This window comes from Oncorhynchus masou, chromosome 1 (genome assembly GCF_036934945.1).
Source record: "Oncorhynchus masou masou isolate Uvic2021 chromosome 1, UVic_Omas_1.1, whole genome shotgun sequence".
NCBI lineage: Eukaryota > Metazoa > Chordata > Actinopteri > Salmoniformes > Salmonidae > Oncorhynchus > Oncorhynchus masou.
Genome location: NC_088212.1, coordinates 35,407,220 through 35,429,278, shown reverse-complemented (window position 1 = coordinate 35,429,278; position 22,059 = coordinate 35,407,220). Strand labels below are relative to the sequence as shown.

The following is a 22,059-nucleotide window of genomic DNA, read 5'->3' as shown; positions in this document are numbered from 1 at the left end:
GCAGGTGTTATTGCGGGTGTAGCAAAATGTGTGTGTGTGCATGTGACTCAACAGTTTCTGAAAGCACATGAGCCAGAAGTTGTACTGTTGGTAACTGGCATGGAGTGGGTTAGCACCAGGGCAGGAAAGTGTGGGTGTGTGTATTTGGCCAACTGTAGAGCTGCACCCCCTCTTCCCAGACTGACCATTAAACTTGTAATGTTCTGAGTGTCCGGGGGGTTCCTCCAAACTGGCACCATATTCTGACGGCTCTGGTCAAATGTAGTACACTATGATATAGGGAGCCATTTGGGTTGTCAGCCTGAGTATGTCCTGAATGTTTGTCAACAGTAAACCAGACTGTGGGAGAAGATATCCTTAGCTTTACATTCTACACAATGTGGTTAGCGTTAGGGATATGTTTAGGGCTACATGGTGAGGAGCATTGACTGAATGGACAAACAAGCACTCCATTTTATTTTTTTCTCTCTCTCTTCCACCTCCCTCTACAGGAAACACTATCCTTTTCTTTTTCTTTCCTTTTCGTTCCCTCTTTCTTTTTCAGTTCTTCCTCTCCTCACTGTGGTTAGAGGTTCAAATTTGACTCCGTGAGTCAGTGTGACCTGAGATGCCCTTCTGTTCTCTCCTCTCTGTCTCTCCCTCCCCTTGCCCACTCTCTCGCTCACTCTAGAAATATGATATCCTTTAGAAATACCACAGCCAGGTTTCATCGTTGTTGCCATGGTTATTATCGCTACCAAACGTGAATGTGTTGCTAGATGCCATGTCACATCATGGTAATCTGTTTGTAATTGTGTTTGCACGTCTCAGTCTCATGGCCAAGACACAGCAGCACTGACAGGAAATCACTGCACACACACACTGGACACTCACACAGAAGGTACTCCGCTAGTCTCATGGCCTTGAGTGATTCCTGTGTGAAACAAGAGAATTAAGCAGTATTTTACTGTTTCAGCGGCTACAGTGTCTAATAGTCAGGCTACAGCCCTGAAAAGAACTGGACATACACTCACAGACCAGTGGTATGGCAGACCTCTGTCTGCCTGGCTCTCACACACTCCTCTCAGCTCAAGGAGAAACCAGGCGTTCAGCCACATAGGACTGTTGTGAAAAATGGGTTGATGTAATTTAAGCTGTGTCCAACTGAACCCTTCAACCGAAGAACCATAAATGTGGGCCAAAGAGCTCTATTTTCATGTCATCTGACCATAGCACCGCCTGGAGCTTGATAAACGCCATTGGCACTTGGATTGGAACCGGTTCTACGGTCAGATAACATTAAAACATAGCTATAAGGCCATGCACACCAGTGGTGGGTTTGGCGTTGAAAAAAAATAATATGCAGAAAACTACCTCGTACTTATGGTAAAATATAATTTACATTTTGAGCATGCAATATAGCACAGTATTTATTTTAGTATTTTTTGCTCATCTTTATCAAGGGTATCAATAATTATGGACCTGAATCTCCTGTCTTTAGTCCTGCAGTTAGGACTGATCACACAGAGAAGCATATACAGCACTTGCATACACAGAGGATTAACCTATACTTAGCAATTGTGCACCATAGAGGGCTGCGATTTCCGACAGATAACTTAGGGATATATATGTTTGGTTGTCCCGCAGATTGTTTGGAAAAAGTTTGTCTTTCTGCTTCATACGTGTTAGCCTACCTATTGTAATAAAAGCACATTTGCTGCTGCATTCACACAATCAGAATTCGCTGCTTCGAGTTAAGTTGCCGGTCTAGAAATCAGAGTAGGGAGCACCAACTAAAAGTGTTAACCATCTATCAAGAAAACTAGAGAACCTGGCCAGCCACTCTTAAATAGCACGTGGGCAAGCAAAGGTGAAAGACCTTCCCACTAACCAGATGGCAACCAGCACAGGTGTAACACATACTGACTAATGAGGTGACACGAATCAGTGTGCCCCATGCACTAAGTCCAACCTAAAACAAAAACTGTAACAACAATAGAAATAAAGTTGTGTATGCAAAGTATTTCAAGAAACTGGAAAACATATCAAGCAAGTATTTTTATGTTCCACAAATATTATCAGAGTATCTGTTTTGTACAGATCATTATCAGACTCAAGTTACAAATGCTGGTAAACACTCAAATATATTTTGTTTACATTTTTTCACAAAAGTAATGCCCTGGGCCTTTACTAATCCTGTATTAGCAGACCGATATAGACATATTCAGCGCCAGCAATCAACATGTTTTTCTACATGTAACAATGTGCAGGGCTCTAGCTGTGCCACTAGAAATTCTGGTTTGAGTCCAGGCTCTGTCGCAGCCGGTCGCGAACGGGAGACGCATGAGGCAGCACATAATTGTCCCAGCATCGTCCGGGTTATGGAGGGTTTGGCTGGCATGGATATTCTTGTCCGATCGCGCACTAGCGACTCCTGTGGCGGGCCGGGCGCAATGCACGCTGACACGGTCGCCAGGTGTTTCCTCCGACTCGTTGGTGCGACTGGCTTCCGGGTTAAGCGGGCATTGTGTCAAGAAGCAGTGCGGCTTGGCTCTCGACCTTCCCCTCTCCCGAGTCCGTACGGCAGTTGCAGCGATGGGACAAGACTGTAACTACCAATTGGGGAGAAAAAGGGCTAATAAAAAATAAAAATAAACTTCCTTCACCACAGATCAGCGAAGCGAAAAAAGTATGTTTGCTCTGACTTCTGCAGAGTCCGCCTCACAGTAAATGCTGTATGGCCACAGCAGACGTTGGAGTGACCATGTATAGCCTATAAGTCGCTTTGGATAAAAGCGTCTCCTAAATGCCATTTATTTTATTGTTATTATTATATACATAGAGTGGGCTATATAGCCTATGCATAGGTGGAGAAGCACTGGGCAATTATCTTTCCAAGGAAATGTACTAAATACATATGATTAGGCTATAGTTTACTACATTGACATAAATATTGATCACCCGTATTGTCTCCGTCTGAACATCGTCCCACTCCTATAAAACATAGCTCAAGAGAATATGCAAGTCTCTCCAACTCTGCTATATTAAAACTACGTCTAGCCTATTGGCTGATATATCTTGGTAATACCGATAGTCTAATATAATGGTTTATGTGAGATTCAGTGTTAATTTATGCATTTCTTAGGTTATATTTGCCCATTTCGATATTGCCTATGCGCCTAAAATTGCGGTACTGCGTTTGGTTTCGCGACCAATTCTTGTTGTAGTGGGAGTCGGCGGGTGCGGTATGAAAGCTGTGGGAGTGGTATAAATAAATCCGTCCCGCCCAGACCTCTAATGCCCCGATCAGTTAAAAAAAAAAACTTCTGTGCCATGTAATGAACATTATCACAGGCTGTGAGAACTCAAAGAATCATTTGAGAAGTTGTTAGTGAGAGCTGTTCTCTGCTTCATTGTATATATCTCACCACACAATCTGTAGCCAACTGATCAAACGTCAATATGACGTCCATCTTTTCACTAATGACTGTCATTTCTGTGTCACAAATCACAGCTATCTGTGTCACCTCTGCAACGTGGAGAGGGCGGGAGTGCAGGAGGGGGGGGGGGCTGAGGTTGAGGGCTGAAGAGATGGATAAGAGGCGTCAAAGGCATGATGGGAGGGCGGAAGGGAGGCAAAGAGAAATGGAGAGTGAGTGGTGAGGAGTGCTAGTGGCTGTGTTTGATGAGTCACAGTGTCCAGTGAGGTCAGATCAGTGAGCACACACACTGTTCTAGGAAAGGTGACTTGTTTGTGTGTGTGCTGACATGTGCCCCTTCCAGTGTATTTCTAAAGTGTTTCTGTCTGAGTGTAGCGCTGATGTGTGTGTGTTTGCGTGTCAGTGTGTGCACAGCTGGTCCCACCTGGGGACAACATGTGACCCTCTGAAGTAGATGAGTGCTGCTGGGTAAATTGGTGTCTGTGTTTGTCACGATCTCTCCCCCTTTCTCTCTTGTTCTCTCTCTCCATCTGTCTCACTCCCCCCACACACACACACGTCAGTGAAGATGACACTCAAATGGCCTACTTTCAGTCTAATCTACTATATACTGAGCAAAAATATAAACGGAACATGCAAATATTTCAAAGATTTTACTGAGTTCATATAAGGAAATCAGTCAATTGAAATAAATAAATAGGTTCCTAATCTATTGATTTCACATGACTGAGAACACAGATAATCATCTGTTGGTCACAGATACCTTTAAAAAAATAAAGATAGGTGTGTGAATCAGAAAAGCAGTCAGTACTGGGTGTGATCACCATTTGCCTCATGCAGCATGACACATCTCCTTCGCATAGAGTTTATCAGACTATTGATTGTGGCCTGAGGAATGTTGTCCCACTCCTCTTCAATGGCTGTGCAAAGTTGCTGGATATTGACAAGAACTGGAACACACTGTTGAACATGTCGATACAAAGCTTCCTAAACATGCTCAGTGGTCAACATGTCTATGAGTATGCAGGCCATGGAAGAACTGGGACATTTTCAGCTTTTAGGAATGGTGTGCAGATCATGGGGCCGTGCGTTATCATGCTTAAACGTGAGGCGATGGCAGCAGATGAATGACACAACAATGGGGCTTAGGATCTCATCACGGTGTCTCCATGCATTTAAATTAACATCAATAAAATGCAAATGTGTTTGTTGTCCGTAGCTTATGCCTGCCCTCACAATGTTGACATCAGCAAGCTGCTCGCTCACATGACGCCATACTCTAAAACGACGTTGAAGGCAGCTTATGGTAGAGAAATTAACATTCAATTCTCTGGCAACCGCTCTGGTGGGCATTCCTGCAGTCATCATGCCAGTTGGACGCTCCCACAAAACTTTTGACATCTGTGGTATTGTGTTGTGTGACAAAACTTCACATTTTAAAGTGGCCCTTTATTGTCCCCAGCACACGTGTAATGATCATGCTGTTTTAATCAGTTTCTTGATATGCCACAACTGTCTGGTGGATGGATTATCTTCGCAACGGACAAATGGTTACTAACAGGGATGTAACCAAATTTGTTCATAGAATTTGAGAAAAAAATCTGCTTTTTGTGCATATGGAACATTTCTGGGGTCTTTTATTTCAGCTCATGAACAAATGGGACCAACACTTTTACATGTTGCGTTTTATATTTTTGTTCAGTGTAATAACAATAATGTTAGTAAAGTGATAGTTAATTTGATGTATATCAAACATTCAAATACAGAGCAGCTTTTAAAGGTACTTAACAGGCAAATGTCTTTGTGTCATGACTGGTTACTAGTTGTCCTCCTATTTTTATTCATTGTTGACATAGCTAATTTCACCTGCCTTGTACATTTCCATGGATATCAGTTCCATGCTTATTCATCATTTATTGATCTCATCAATCTGGTTGTTGATTAGAGTTAATAATGATGTCCACCTGCACACTGACTGGCCAGCATTCAAATGAATGCTAATTAACAGCCACCACCTGCTCCATTCCAGCGCCACAGCTCTGTAAGTTTCCATGCTGTTGCTGTTACCTAGCCAGGGTAGACCCTGCTTTTGTGTTCACTAGTGACACCTATTGGACAGACAGGAGAACTGTTGGTTACATGACTTGAATCCACAGCCATAAGGGCTACGTAACACTGGCATATTCATCACATAACCATCATATGACAGCTGTTATCACACACACTATGATAACTGACTTTACAGTTTTCAGCAATTTTACATGTGGGTTGCAGTCACTCCTTGTCCATAAACTGCATTCAAGGAAACTACATATTTATTGTTTTCATTCTAAAGCACATCTATCACTTAAACAAATATGCTTAGTGTGTGTATTAGAGGAATGTGTGTGTGTTCTAATTGAGTGAGTTGCTGGTGTGTGTGTGTTTGTTGTCACTTAGCTAAAAAGATAATAAGATGCTTAGTGTGTGTGTATTGGTTTGTGTGTGTGTGTGTTGTCACTTAGCTAATAAGATAATAATCTGTTAATAAGATGCTTAGTGTGTGTATTGGTGTGTGGTTGTTGTTCCAGACTTCCTCTGTTCCAGGCAAGTGCCTTTGCCTTCCTGGCTCCCGCCAGAGCAATCCTGTCACTAGACAAGTGGAAGTGCAACGCTACAGGTAAACACAAACACGCGTATACACATACACACACACCCCACGAGTGCCTTCATTATGACCTGGTCTCACCCTCACTCTCCTGTCCACGTGAGCTGGCATCAGTAGTGCTGACTGGCACCTCAGTTGGCATCAGATGAGGTTTTCATGTTGGCATCAGATGAGGTTTCCAGGTTCGGTGCCAGTGTGCTAATCTATAACGTCGGTGTCCTGGAAAAACCTTGTATCTCACTTTCTGTAGATTCTGATTTTATTAAATGTAAATCGATAGTAGTCATGCCCCTCCATGTTCCATGAAAGTTCCATTACTCTGGAAGTAGAACTAATAAAAGTAAAACAAAACGCCTTGTGAACTAGCCTGGCTAATTGAGAACTGGTGTCAGCCAGAGTACTTGTGATCCTCTATGGCAATAGATCAGAAAACAAACCGTGACTTGTAACTTTATTTTGAGATGCATGTATTTTTCCAGGACGCAGACGATTACAGAATGATAAATATGTGTTTTAAGCTTTCTTTTTTTAAAATGTTCTTTCTGTTCTTCTCTTTTTTCTCACTCCATCTTTCTCTCTGTTACCTTCTCCGTCCCTCTGTCAGTGGTTCCTTCCATGTTCAACGAGACTGAGCTGCTCAACACTGAACACATCTGGCATCCCCGGATACGAGAGGTGAGAGAGAAGTTAAATGCGAGACGAAAGGGGAGAGAACAGGAGACATGGGGGATATTTTGTAGTATCCAATCTTTCCACTGCATAATGTACAGCGAGAGGTCTACTCCTGTGTTCTGTGTCAGTATTGTTCAAAGCCCATGTTAGATAGCACATCCCAGTGATACCCTCTGGGCCTACACTGAATCGTAGAGTAGAGTTCTAAATGATGATGTTTGTTTAAACCTGTTGCTGTGACTCAGCCTTTGGCCTTGTGTGTTTGCGTGTGTGTGTGTGTGTGTGAGAGTGTGACAGAGGCCTTTAACTCGCATTAACCTTTTATAAGGCTTGTGTAAGCGGGTTTGGTAACCCTGTTTTGATGCGTGTGTGAGGCGGTAACTCAATCACGATGTCACAATGAATAGAATTAGAGACGAGGACGTCGATAGACTATCAAGGCTGTACCAAAGTCTGTCTCTTTGCCCTCCAGATCCAGGGGGCTATCATTGTGTCGTCTCTGATAGAGGTGTGTATTGGCTTCCTGGGGCTCCCTGGGCTCTTGTTGAAATACATCGGGCCCCTAACTATCACCCCGACTGTGGCCCTCATCGGCCTGTCTGGCTTCCAGGCTGCAGGGGAGAGAGCAGGGAAACACTGGGGCATCGCCATGCTGTGAGTAGTATACTGTGGCTCTAATCTCTGCTGACTGACTACTTGTATAGTCCCCTATACATTCCCCAGCCCACTATATGTTTTCCTATAGTGTCTGTTGTCTTTGTCTTGTTATGATGCATGGCAAATTTAGGTGAAAACAGAAAGTAAAATGATTTCTTATCTTATCGATCTTTTGTTATCCTATAAGACTGACTCCCGCCCCACAGAGGCATCCTTAGCCAATCAATTATCATAGCAGCCCATTAAATAGCCAATCAGAATGAATTACCGGCAGACGCAGTCGCACCTGCGGAATGGAGGTTGGAACCCTTAGTGCTCCAGACAGTCCTCTAGGCCTAGGTTCAGAAGGACTGTTGGTAATTGTTTGTGTCTGCTACATTGTTATTCATTTATTTATTTAGTCTCTTTCGGGAAAATTTGTCTTGCGACTCATCTCAAACAACATAACATCTGTGTTTCTTTGCTATGTAAACTTCTTTGAGTTATCAATTAATTGATTTCATTGTGTTTTTTGAGAATTACACCTTTGGATTCGGCTGTCTTTTTTTGCAGTCTTTAACAACGGGTTATTGGTTCTTTGACAAAACTGTTCTACATATCAAAGCAGATAGTGGATGTTTGCAAGTGTGCTTAGTGCTTTTCCTTGACCCCTGACTTCTGTATTTCTTGCTCGTCTTCTCTCTCCCTCTCTCTAGGACTATATTCCTGGTGTTGTTGTTCTCTCAGTATGCGAGGAACGTACAGCTTCCTCTACCCATCTACAAGGCTAAGAAAGGTTGGACCTCTTATAGATTACAGCTCTTCAAGATGTTCCCTGTGAGTACCCTGACACACATACACACACACACAGAGAGAGAGAGATGTGCATGCACAGAGAAATACACTGGTAGGAGCATACACACCTAAATACACATCCCCTTTCCTGGAGTGTGCTTATTGATTCAGTCCATCACAGTGCCATGTGAGGTAAGATAAATGGGCACACACTCCTCCATCTCTCTCCGTCTTTTAGATACCTCTTTCCATCCTCCCATTAGCTGTCAAGTCCTGCTGTTCAAATCTTATTCAAATCTCCCCTGTTCCTTTTAATAAGATCTGAAATGATTCAGCCCTCTGTGGTGCCCTTTTGACTTTGTTTTTCCCTGTTCTGAGCTGAGATATATATATATATATATATATATATCTCCTGTGTGCCTGTCTGTCTGTGGCCGTATGTGAAATTTGTTTAGCCTACTACTTACTAAAACTGCATTCTGTGTACTAATCATACTACATACCATTTAGAACATACTGTTTGGTAAAAACGTATGCAGTAAGCAACAAATATCAACATACTACTCATCCATACTGAGAAGGTGTCATCTAATGCGCAATCGTGCTTGTTCCTTATCATTCGTCACTTTCTGTTTTTGCATACCCAAACGGCCTACTATTTAGTATGCATGTACGGGTATTCGGACGTGGCCTGTGTGTTGTAGACCGCCTGTACCCTCCATTCTGTTGGCAAACGTGCAATCACTGGAGAATAAGCTGGACGAGCTCTGTTTGAGACTATTACATCAACAAAACATTAAGAAAAATAATATCCTATGCTTCTCTGAATCATGGCTGAACAAGTACATGGATAATATACGGTTAGCTGGGTTTTCAGTGCATTCGCAGGAGATAATGGTAGTGTCCAGTAAGCTCCGGGGGAGGGGTGTGTCTCTTTGTTAACAACAGCTGGTGCACAATGTTTTATATTAAGGAAGGCTCAAGGTTCTGCTCGCTTGTTAGAGTATCTCATGATAAACTGTAGACAACTATTTAACACAAGTTTTCATCTATATTTTTCATAGTTGTTTATTTACCACCACAAACCGATGCTGACACTGAGACCGCACTCAACTAGCTGTATAGGGCCATAAACAAACAAGAAAATGCTCATCCAGAGGCGGTGTTCCTAGTGGCCGGTGATTTCAATGCAGGAAAACTCAAATCAGTTTTACCTAATTTCTACCAGCATGTCACCTGTGCAACTAGAGGGAAACAATTCTAGATCAGCTTTACTCCACACACAGAGGCGAATACAAAGCTCTCCCTCCATTTGATGTCTGACCATAACTCTATCCTCTTGATTCCTGCTTACAAGCAAAAACTGAAAAAGGAGGAATCAGTGACTCACTCAATACGCAAGTGATCTGATGAAGCGGATTCTAAGCTACAGGACTTTCGCTATTGAGGAGTTTACCACATCAGTCACTAGCTTCATAAATAAGTGCATCGATTACGTTCGTGCATATCCCAACCAGAAGCCATGGATTATAGGCAACATCCACACTGAGCCAAAGACTAGAGTTGACGCTTTCAAGGAGTGGGCAGCCCAGCAATGCAAGCCTACCAGACAGGCTAAATATTTCTATGCTAACTTCAAGGCAAGCAAAACAGAACAATGTGTAAGAGCACCAGCTGTTCTGGATGACTGTGTGATAACTCTCTCCGTAGCCGATGTGAGTGAGCCCTTTCAAAAGGTTAACATTCGCGAGGCCTCAGGGCCAGATGGATTATCAGGACGCTTACTCAGAGCATGTGCTGACCAGCTGGCAATTGTCTTCACTGACATTTTCAACCTCTCCCTGACCCTGTTTGTAATACAGTGCATTCCGAAGGTATTCAGACCCCTTAACTCTTTCCATATTTTGCTACTTTAAAGCCTTATTCCAAAAAATAATTAAATTGTTGATCCCCCTCATCAATCTACACACAATACCCCATAATGATGAAGCAAAAACAGGTTTCTATAAATTAACAAAAGTATAAAAAATAAAACACAGAACTATCACATTTACATAATTATTCAGTCCCTTTACTCAGTACTTTGTTGAAGCACCTTTGGCAATGATTACAGCCTCGATTCTTCTTGGGTATGATATGATACTACAAGCTTGGCACACCTATATTTGGAGTTTCTCCCATTCTTCTCTACAGATCCTCTCAAGCTGTGTCAGGTTGGATGGGGAGCATTGTCGCACAGCTATTTTCAGGTCTCTCCAGAGATGTTCGATTGTGTTCAAGTCCGGGCGCTGGCTGGGCCACTCAAGGATGTTCAGAGACTTGTCCCGAAGCCACTCCTGTATTGTCTTGGTTGTGTGCTTAGGGTTGTTGGAAGGTGAATCTTAACCCCAGTCTGAGGTCCTGAGCACTTTGAAGCAGGTTTTCATCAAGAATCGCTTGCTCTGTGCATCTTTCCCTCTATCCTGACTTGTCTCGCAGTCCATGCCGCTGAAAAACAACTCCACAGCATGATGCTGTTACCACCATGCACCAGGCCAAAGAGTTTAATCTTGGTTTCATCAGACCAAAGAATATTCTTTCTCATGGTTTGAGAGTCTTTAGGTACCTTTTGGCAAACTCCAAGAGGGCTGTATGTGCCTTTTACTGAGGAATGGCTTCCGTCTGGCCACTCAACCATAAAGGCCTGATTGGTGGGATTCTGCAGAGATGGTTGTCCTTCTGGAAGGTTCTCTCATCTCCACAGAGGCATTCTGGAGCTCTGTCAGAGTGACTATCGGGTTCTTGCTCACCTTCCTGACCAAGGCCCTTTTCCCCGATTGCTCAGTTTGGCCGGGAGACCAGCTCTAGGAAGAGTCTGGATGGTTCCAAACTTCTCCCATGTAAGAATGATGGAGGCCACTGTGTTCTTGGTGACCTTCAATGCTGCAGACATTTTTTCGTACCCTTCCTCAGATCTGTGCCTCGACACAATCCTGTCTTGCATCTCTATAGAAAATCCCTTCAACCTCATGGCTTGGTTTTTTTTCTCTGACATGCACTGTCAACTGCCTTTCCAAATCATGTGCAATCAATTGATTTCACCACAGGTGGTCTCCAATCAAGTTGTAGAAACATCTCAAGGATGATCGATGGAAACAGGATGCACCCAAGCTAAAATCCGAGTCTCATAGCAAAGGGTCAGAATACTTACAGTACCAGTCAAAACATTGGACACACCTACAGTGGGAGAACAAGTATTTATACACTGCCGATTTTGCAGGTTTTCCTACTTACAAAGCATGTAGAGGTCTGTAATTTTTATCATAGGTACACTTCAACTGTGAGAGATGGTATCTAAAACAAAAATCCAGAAAATCACATTGTATGATTTTTAAGTAATTAATTTGCATTTTATTGCACTCCAGGACCTTGAGATGCTTCTTACGGAGCCACTCCTTAGTTGCCCTGGCTGTGTGTTTTGGGTCGTTGTCATGCTGGAAGACCCACCCACGACCCATCTTCAATGCTCTTACTGAGGGAAGGAGGTTGTTGGCCAAGATCTTGCGATACATGGCCCCATCCATCCTCCCCTCAATACGGTGCAGTCATCCTGTCCCCTTTGCAGAAAAGCATCCCCAAAGAATGATGTTTCCACCTCCATGCTTCACGGTTGGGATGGTGTTCTTGGGGTTGTACTCATCCTTCTTCTTCCTCCAAACATGGCGAGTGGAGTTTAGAGCAAAAAGCTCTATTTTTGTCTCAACAGACCACATGACCTTCTCCCATTCCTCCTCTGGATGATCCAGATGGTCATTGGCAAACCTCAGACGGGCCTGGACATGCGCTGGCTTGAGCAGGGGACCTTGCGTGCGCTGCAGGATTTTAATCCATGACGGCATAGTGTGTTACTAATGATTTTCTTTGAGACTGTGGTCTCAGCTCTCTTCAGGTCATTGACCAGGTCCTGCTGTGTAGGTCTGGGCTGATCTCTCACTTACCTCATGATCATGGAGCCCCAGACCGAGGGTGATTGACCGTCATCTTGAACTTCTTCCATTTTCTAATAATTGCGCCAACAGTTGTTGCCTTCTCACCAAGCTGCTTGCCTATTGTCCTGTAGCCCATCCCAGCCTTGTGCAGGTCTACAATTCTATCCCTGATGTCCTTACACAGCTCTCTGGTCTTGGCCATTGTGGAGAGGTTGGAGTCTGTTTGATTGAGTGTGTGGACAGGTGTCTTTTATACAGGGAATGAGTTCAAACATGTGCAGTTAATACAGGTAATGAGTGGAGAACAGGAGGGCTTCTTAAGGAAAAACTAACAGGTCTGTGAGAGCCGGAATTCTTACTGGTTGGTAGGTGATCAAATACTTATGTCATGCAATAAAATGCAAATGTATTACTTAAAAATCATACAATGTGATTTTCTGGATTTTTGTTTTAGATTCCGTCTCTCACAGTTGAAGTGTACAAATGATAAAATTGACAGACCTCTACATGCTTTGTAAGTAGGAAAACCTGCAAAATCAGCAGTGTATCAAATACTTGTTCTCCCCACTGTACTTATTCAAGGGATTTTCTTTACTTTTACTATTTTCTACATTGTAGAATAATATTGAATACATAAACTATGAAATAACACATGTGGAATCATGTAGTAACCAAAAAGGTGTTAAGCAAATCAAAATATATTTTATATTCTTCAAAGAAGCCACCCTTTGCCACCCTTTGCCTTGATGACAACTTTTGCACACTCTTGGCATTCTCTCAACCAGCTTCACCTTGAATGATTTTCCAACAGTCAGCACACAAAAAAATATGATTTCATCCTTTTTTTTTAAAGACTGTAATGTGGAAAAAGTCAAGGGGTCTTAATAATTTCCGAATGCACTGTACCTACTTGTTTCAAGCAGATCCTGTGCCCAAGAACACAAAGGTAACATATCTGAATGACTACCATCCTGTAGCACTCACATCTTTAAGCATGAAATGCTTTGAAAGGCTGGTCATGGTTCACATCAACACCACCATCTTTTCACCATCTTTATTGCATTCCACACTACCCTTTTCCACCTGGACAAAAGGAACACCTATGTGAGAATGCTATTCATTGACTACAGCTCAGCGTTCAACACCATAGTGCCCTCCAAGCTCATCACTAAGCTAAGGATCCTGGGACTGAACACCTCCCTCTGCAACTGGATCCTGGACTTCCTGACAGTCGCCCCCCGGGTGGTGGAAGTAGGAAATAACACATCCGCCAAGCTGACCCTCAACACGTGGGTCCTTCGGGGGTGCATGATAGTCCCCTATTGAACTAGGTGAGGTCCAACCACGCCAACACTCATGAAGACCGCAACGCAGTTCAGAGGGTAGTGTGTAGGTCCAGTGCATCACTGGGGCCAAGCTTCCTGCCATCCAGGACCTCTATACCAGGCAGTGTCAGAGGAAGGCCAAAAAATGTTAAGACTCCAGCCACCCATGTCATACTGTTCTCTCTGCTACCGCACGGCAAGCAGTACCGGAGCGCCAAGTCTAGGTCCAAGAGGCTTCTAAACAGTTTCTACCCCCAAGCCGTAAAACTCCTGAACACCTAATCAAATGGCTACCCAGACTATTTGCACCCCCCCTCTCTCCCTTTTACACCGCTCCTACTCTCTGTTGTTATCATCTATAGCATAGTCACTATAATAACTCTACCTACATTTAAATATTACCTCAACTTAATGGTGCCCCCGCACATTGACTCTATACCGGCACCCCCCTGTATATAGTCTCGTATTGTTATTTTACTGCTGGTCTTTAATTAATTGTTACTTTATTTCTTATCCATTTTTTTTTGTTTTTTTTACTGGATTGTTGGTTCGGGGCTCGTAAGTTAGCATTTCCCTGTACGGTCTACACACCTGCTTTATGCGGTCCATGTGACTAATACATTTTATTTTATTTGCTCTTTGCCCCCTGCTGGTCATTTGATGTCATGATAGCTCATATATCTGCTGCTCCAGTAGACAGACGCTTGTATTGGTGACTCCACTCTAATAAAGTTCTCTTCATCACTCTCTCTCCCTGTCTGATTAAACGTTCCGCTCTTTATCAATCTGCTCTTTACAGTTTGAACTAGTGACCTCACAACTCCCATAAAAAAAGTAATCATCACTCTCTGTTTAAAGGGCATTCTATAGAAGTTCTGCAGTTTTATTGTGGTGTTCTTCACTGTAACTCAACAGGACATTGTGTGTTTTGAGGGTCATGTTTGACCCTTAGTGTTTCTGCCTTCCTCAGATCATCATGGCCATCCTGGTGTCATGGCTGATTTGTTTTATCTTTACCGTAACCAATGTTTTCCCACCGGAGAAAGACAAGTACGGTTACTACGCCCGCACCGACGCACGCCAGGGGATACTGGCAGCTGCACCCTGGTTCAAGATCCCCTACCCTTGTGAGTTACCACTCCTTATGGTGTTCAACCCACCCCTAGCTAAGCCCAAATTCTGAATGAGAGCATCCAATAGCTTCGTAGGTTCCTCAAATCTAGAATGTTTTGGAGTTGTTTGTTCCACATCAGTGTGTCAATGTTGGGTTTGTGTTTTTTTTTACCCATAGTTCAGTGGGGTGTTCCTACGGTGACAGCGGCGGGGGTGATTGGTATGTTCAGTGCCGTGGTCGCCAGCATCATTGAGTCAATTGGAGACTACTACGCCTGTGCCCGCCTCTCCTGTGCCCCCCCACCCCCCATTCATGCCATCAACAGGTACTTGACCTTGCTTGCATAGCTCCTTGCCTAATGCACCTCATAGAATATGCTTAACTCACACAGACACAATGGTTTGAATCATGAATTGACATTTGTCTCTCGCTCACTCTCTCCCTCTTTTTCTTTCTGTTTTTCTCTCTTTGTAGGGGTATATTTATGGAAGGTCTCTCCTGCGTGTTGGATGGGCTGATGGGGACAGGAAACGGCTCTACTTCCTCCAGTCCTAATATAGGCGTGCTAGGCATCACTAAGGTAACCATCACACCCTTCAATACACAGGTTCATACTACAAGTTCTATTAAAATATTAAATATTTGTTTGAATTGGCTAGTAGTCTGCTTAGATTTAATTTGCTCTGTAGAGTGGGACTATTTTATTCTTCCTGCTTCTTCGCTTCCTTACTCCCTGCTGCTCTCTGATTGGTCCTCCAGGTGGGCAGCCGGCGTGTGATCCAATACGGTGCTGCTATGATGCTACTGCTAGGGCTGGTGGGTAAATTCAGCGCATTGTTCGCCTCCCTGCCTGACCCTGTCCTGGGGGCGCTGTTCTGTACCCTGTTTGGGATGATTACAGCTGTGGGACTGTCCAACCTGCAGTTTGTAGACCTCAACTCCTCCAGGAACCTTTTTGTTCTGGGCTTCTCCATCTTCTTTGGCCTGGTGCTGCCCAGCTACCTCAAACAGAACCCTCTGGTCACTGGTGAGTAGAGGACAAGTGGACTACAGATTTAGCTCATTGGCCTACTCCCTCAGTGTTCACATATCTAAAAGGACTGGGTAGGTCTCTGAACCCTCTCTCTTTCGTTCTCTCTCTATCCCTCTTTTCTGTCTCTCAGGTATAGTGTCGATTGACCAGGTGTTGAACGTCCTCCTGACCACAGCCATGTTCGTAGGGGGGTCAGTGGCATTTGTGCTGGACAACACTATCCCTGGTGAGTGGACTGTACTATCCCACTATCACTGTTAGACTAAACTAACACACTACTACGATTAATCTACTACTGTACTCAACTATTTTGAGTGCATTTTGAGATAGGACAAGCATATCACAAACTCTTGCCTTCTCCAATCGCTCACCCCTCATGCTCTGTCTTCCTCTTCTCTCTCTCTCTTTCCTCTCTCCTTTCCTCCTGTCAGGTACGCCGGAGGAGCGAGGGATCAGGAAGTTGAAGCGTGGGTCGGGACCCAGTACTGCGGAGCTGGAGGGGATGAGAACCTACGACCTCCCGTTCGGCATGGACTTCCTGCGCCGCCACACAGTCTTCCAGTACTTCCCCATCAGCCCCACCTTCAGCGGCTACCAGTGGGGCGCAATCCGCAAGGCCTGCAGACTTAGAGGGGGACGTGGTGGGGCAGGGAAGGCAGCAGGGATGGAGGGAATCACAGATCCAGGGGAGAGCGGTGTATAGCAGACTGGTAGAACCGGGCTGGAGGGAAGAGATGGAGTTTGGTACCATGGAAGGAAGGGAGGGGTGGAGGTTTTTGAGTAGCGTCAGTGCAGTGTGACATGCTCAACCCTGTCTTGTATGTATGTATGTGTGTCTGTATAACACTGTCTATGGCCTATTCATGCTGTTATTAGCATGTTATAACCAGTGTCATGAGTGTGTAATAACAGATGTCCTTATAGGGGAAGTTTCAGATGGAGTTGCAACATGCTCTTGTCTCTGCCTAGTATGTGAGTGAAAGAGCATAGGAATGCCTTAGACAGCCCATTATTGAGGTCCCTCTCTTCCCATTGCACTATTTCTTCTAGATCTTCAGTTAACACTTATTTTCTCAGTTAACCTGTCTACATCAGTCAATCTGTCTACATACATTCCAAGGGGAATGGTAAGAAAAGGTTTGTTCTCTGCTGTTTAACCAAAATACTCCGATGTATTACACTCCCAGTGGCCTCTGTGTGTGTGCGTGCGTGTGTGTATGCCCACCCATGACATTGTGATGGGGTTGAGTGTGTCACTTGCGCTGGCGCATTTCCTGTTTCCGGACAGATGGACAGAGACAGACAGACAGATGGATGGACAGTATCTCCTTTACAGCAAAAGTTTAAAGCTGAATGATTGACACCTTACAGACCCATTGAGAATCAGACGCAGCTGGTCAGTCAGCCCTGTTTAGCAAACCTACACTTCCCACGGTGGTTATGGGAAATGTAGTCTCCTGTTGAAAGGGGATTGGATGGAATTGAGGCTTTATGAAAATTCACATTAGACTAATAATTGGCCTGCATACTAAATTTACACACACACACACACGCAAGCACACTACCAAACACAAGCAAGGCAAGGTCATGCAGATACTGTTGATGAAAGTGGCTTGTCAAGTGGTAGACCTTAGCCATGCAAAGTGATTGTGGTGTTCGTTTTACATTATTAGAGTTAATACACATTTTGTTTACTGGAACCTGCCCCTCTATTTGGCTTCTATTACCCGTTTAAGTCAAACACACAATTAGGGCTGTTATGGTGACCGCATTATCACAACACCGGCAGTCACAAGTCATGACCGCATGTATCATGTAGCCTAGCCCATAGAATATTTGTTTTGAGAAGGTTTGTCTCACAACTAAAGTGGCCAAATAACTCTATAGCATAGCCTGTAGCCCTTGGATCCCTGGGGCCGGGTTGGAGAGCCCATAGCCTACAGACACTATAGTGAAACGTATTCTTATAGGCCCAGTCATTGTGTGTGAAAGCAGAGTTTGGGCGACTATTTAAAAGAGGATCCCAGCTTTCAAGCGCCTGCTTTATTTATTGTTCAATTCTTAAAATGAAGCCCATTAATCCACTTTACAACCGATGTAGCCTATCTGGCATATTCAAAACAAAACCGCACAACCTCCATTTGCTATTCGAGTGCAGGCTTCGTATTACATGTTTATCTATTTTTTTGTGGGCCATTAATTTCAAAATAATTCCACACATTTATCATATGTGAAAGACCAGATGAAATTGAAAATAGTCTGATGGGTGAGAATATTATCAAGCGCTTGACAAATTGCGAATGAGAGACGGATGAAGTGTGTGTGCAGCCTGCGCAAGAAACAGAGCAGAGCGCTTCCCTTTCATGCAACCTTTTTCAAAGCATCATTACAGCATTTGTCAGCCTTTGGCTATATGTTTTGATTTCTAATACATTCCAAGGTTTGTATCACAACTACAGTTGCATCAATAACTCTAAATGAAGCATATAGGAGGACTTGTTTCAAGTTATCACTTTGTTAACTGCTCAACACAGAATAGGGAGTGCAACACGTGTGCATTCCCTCTGACATTGTTTTGGGGGAATATCCATTCTATTTTATTCAGCTATGTTCAGTTGTATTCTTCTTACTATGAAATAATATAAAATAATTCCACAAGAATTCTAAGCAAATCTTGTGTGTTAAATGAACTAGTGCCACAGCCATATGGCATAGCCAGATCAGGGCCGAACATAAGGATGACTCAGAATATACTATTCTGTTCTTCTGAAATAGGCTACATCTTCATATCATTTCTTTAGACCAGCCTAAAATAGGCTATATTACATGGATTTATTAAACTTTTGAAAATGTAGATGTTCCAAAGGTCCACATCAGTGGCTTGTAGACTATGCGTGGAAACCCGGAGATGCTAAACGTGTGTTTATGTTAATTAAAGGTCATTTTAACGTGAACCCAGCAATTATTTGCATGGCAGTGAGGCTGACAAAATGTCATGACTGCCACTGCCCTACACACAACACAACAGATCTCCCAACAAACTGTCAATGTCCTCCACTGGACAGAGGGCCCGGTCCCAAATCAACCTCTAGTCCTGGACACTTCCCCTAGTCCTGGACACTTCTCCTAGTCCCCTGGTCGGGACACTTCTCCAAGCCTCCTAGTCCTGGACACTTCTCCTAGTCCCCTAGTCTTGGACACTTCTCCTAGTCCCCTAGTCTTGGACACTTCTCCTAGTCCCCTAGTCTTGGACACTTCTCCTAGCACCCTATTCCTGGACACATCTAAATGCCCTCTCATAGATCTGAAAGAACTCGAATGGATGTCTGGAAATATCATGGTAACAACCCTCCTGAAGGGTTAGTTGAAGCTAGTAGGCCACCACTTTTGATTACACCTGTCTGTTTCTTTCACATCCAGGAAGGGCCATGAAGAAGAGTCTAGTCCATGGGTATGAGCTAGTGCTGGGGAAGAGGGCTTGATTTGGGATTGGAAATGAGGGTCAAAGTTGATATGTTCACCCAGTCAGCTTGCAGGCCTTACTGTGTCAGTATTATCTTTCGCATCTTTAACTACCACCACCAAAAACCAGCTCTCTCATGAACGCGTACTCCCTCATCCAGCTGCTGTTATTACAACTGGAATTTCAAGGTTGACTTATAAGCTGCTTGTAAGACATTATTGAATAGTTTAACTAGTAATAACTATTTGTAAGTCATTGCTGTAAGTAAGTTGTTCATGTATTTATTCACCTGTAAGGATCTATAATCATATAAATAACAAGCAACAGGCTATATACAATCTAATGGTTAACCAACTGTGTAATAATGTTCATAGGCAGTTCATAAGCACACTTTCAAAAGCATTCATACTTTTTTTTATATAAATAGGCTACAAACGCTTTAGCACGAAGCAGAATGCACTTGGATTTCTAGTTGTGCGATCACACCATTGTTTTTAAAATGTAGCCATTTTTTCTAACTCACTGATATCCTTAATTTTTCCAATGTGTGTTGGATGCATACTTAAACTAGTGTTTGGGTAGTGTTTGTCACCACATGCATGGGGGTATAGGTGGTTTGGCCACTGCCCAGGCCACAGCCTGAGTAAAGATCATGCTATGATTAAGGCTTATGTTCAGAGTAACACCCGTGCAGGGTTTGCAGAGGAAGGAAGAGGAGAGACGCTCCACAGATTTAGCTAGGCAAATGACCAGAAAAAAACGTATGTACCCAGATGCCTGACTGAAAGTAAGAAATAGTGAATGAAAAGAGAGGCGGTTTTTAAAGTGCCAATCGCATCCCTGATTTCTGTCCTGCCCTCTTGCCCTCTGCTCTGTCCTACTCTGCTACAGATGTCAGGTGGTCTACTGTTCTGTTCAAGTGAACATGTTTGGTTTACAGACACGGCACCATAACAGTATCTTCAGGTTTAAGGGTGTGTAATGGAGGGGGTATTTTAAAATGTTTAAAGGAGAAGGTGAGAGGGGTTGTGGCTGTATTATTATATTTTTTTTTCAATGGCTCACAGACTGTACAATCTTATCCTGCACCTATTAATTACTATTATTGTTATGATTGTTACTAGAGCCATTGTTCATATTGTTGGCATTGTTCACTTATTTGTGAACAGTGTAACTCCCCTCCCCCCAAATCCTCTCTCCATCCCTCATGTGTGGTAGAATGTTTCAGAAGCTGGGGTCAAGTTCATGTCAATAATTCACAACTGAGGGTGCATCAGAAATGGCACCCTATTCCCTATATTGTGCACTGTATTGCATAAGGGATAGAATGTCATGTGGGACAAACTTAGTGTGATTGACATGGGGGTGACTTTTTGGAACCTCTGCTATGTGTGTTTGCACTGGAGTTACTGTGTGAGCCATCATCCATAGAAAACCAATGGTTGACTGTTGAGGTAGGGTTGAATTGAGACTCCTGGCCAGTGTGGTTGACTATCATAAGCCTACGTGAGACTTAACAACATAAACAAGATGCACAGTTTCAGACTGAACCAAAATGCAAGAGAAGCACCTATCCTTTCTTCATTCTTTCTCAAACTATTTCCCTTGCTCTTCTATTTGCTGCACCAAAACAATGAGAGTGGGAGTAGTCACTGGTTCAGAAATGCAGACATTTTTAAAATGTTCGGTAACATTTCAGATTTACTTTGTTTTATCTGGTTGATTATTTTATTTAGTTATGATTAGTAAGAATGTAATTGTTTAGTGAAATTTACGTGACGAGTATTTGTGTGCCTTATGCACAATGTCAGAAAGATATTTATCAGTTTAGAATTGACTTGTTCTGGCCCTATAATAATTTTTGATTTTCCGTTGTTGCAGAGAGATCATGATAGTGTTAGTCTCCACAGGCAACAGGTTGAACTGGACATGACTCCGTTAGGCCCTTGAACTAGACCTGGAGGTGTGAGGGGAAAAGGAGAACACCTTGAACATTCTGCTCTAAACAGACTAACTATAGTCAGGGTGTAGAGAGAAGAGGATAGCCAATGGTTTTGTACCAGTGTTTGATATGGCAGCATGCTTGGTACTGCCTTCCTCTTCTCTGCTCCGTAGAGCTAGGAACAGTGGATACTATAGATGGAATAGACCAGTCCTTCAACTTGCTCAACTACCCCCCCCTCCCCCTCCCCCCTCCACGCCTGCAGTGCAGATATGGTGTCCGTGTCCTCGCTGTTTAAGTGTACCTGTTTTCGAGAGAGAGAATGTCTGAAATAGCATGTTGTCCACTAGGGGAGTAGGGTGTTATTTCAGCTTCAGCCCATAGACCACCTCATTTGAAGCCAATGCCTCACCTCTGTATGAGCTTTAACTCATTCTCAATGTTAAAAACCATGCCCCACGAGCCAGGTCAAGGTATGGCCATGAGTATGACACAAAGAAATATATCCCTTTCAGTTATTTTGAAGGGGAAACTACCTGAAGAATATCCATTTCTCTTTCTCAAGTGTTTTATCTTTTTAAAGTTTTTTTTAATACATCGTTATGTTTATTACAGACAGATGTTTGTAAGAAAATAAATCATGCATTTTAATATTTTGTCATGCTGCAATGTGCACCATTTATTACATCTTTATTTAATTAAAATAAAGAATACATTTCTTTTTCTTTTTAATCTGTAGTTTGGTGGAATACTTTTGCTAGTTAGAATTTTTTTAATATTGTATATTTCCAACATTGCTTCCTGTTATCATGTTAATAAAGTGTTCATACAAATTGAGAAACACCTGACAAACTTTAAACAGATGTAAAAATATATAAATGTATATTGAATTGAGTAGGCTACAGTGTGCAGACAACTTCTGGACCAGGCATTGTGTATACTAATAGTAGCAACAAAATGTTATATTCTTTGTTCCTTAAACTATTTAATAAGATGTTACAGAATTAATGCTGTCTATTGTCTTTATTGTTAGTAGAAATCAATG

The 22,059-nt window shown here is 43.1% G+C and overlaps 1 protein-coding gene across 3 annotated transcripts in view; it reads left to right on the top strand.

Annotated features, from left to right (window-relative positions):
* The window catches only part of LOC135543142 (solute carrier family 23 member 2-like), a 73,296-nt gene extending 51,274 nt beyond the window's left edge, over positions 1-22,022 (top strand). For all 3 annotated transcript variants that reach the window (XM_064970239.1, XM_064970231.1, XM_064970223.1), the window contains 10 exons: positions 5,990-6,078; positions 6,671-6,741; positions 7,211-7,392; positions 8,091-8,211; positions 14,433-14,589; positions 14,754-14,901; positions 15,051-15,156; positions 15,336-15,603; positions 15,740-15,835; positions 16,041-22,022. In XM_064970239.1, coding sequence (XP_064826311.1) covers positions 5,990-6,078; positions 6,671-6,741; positions 7,211-7,392; positions 8,091-8,211; positions 14,433-14,589; positions 14,754-14,901; positions 15,051-15,156; positions 15,336-15,603; positions 15,740-15,835; positions 16,041-16,312 — 1,510 coding nt within the window. In that variant the 3' untranslated portion in view covers positions 16,313-22,022. The remainder of the gene's footprint in view (positions 1-5,989; positions 6,079-6,670; positions 6,742-7,210; positions 7,393-8,090; positions 8,212-14,432; positions 14,590-14,753; positions 14,902-15,050; positions 15,157-15,335; positions 15,604-15,739; positions 15,836-16,040) is intronic.
* The last annotated feature ends 37 nt before the right edge of the window (positions 22,023-22,059 follow it).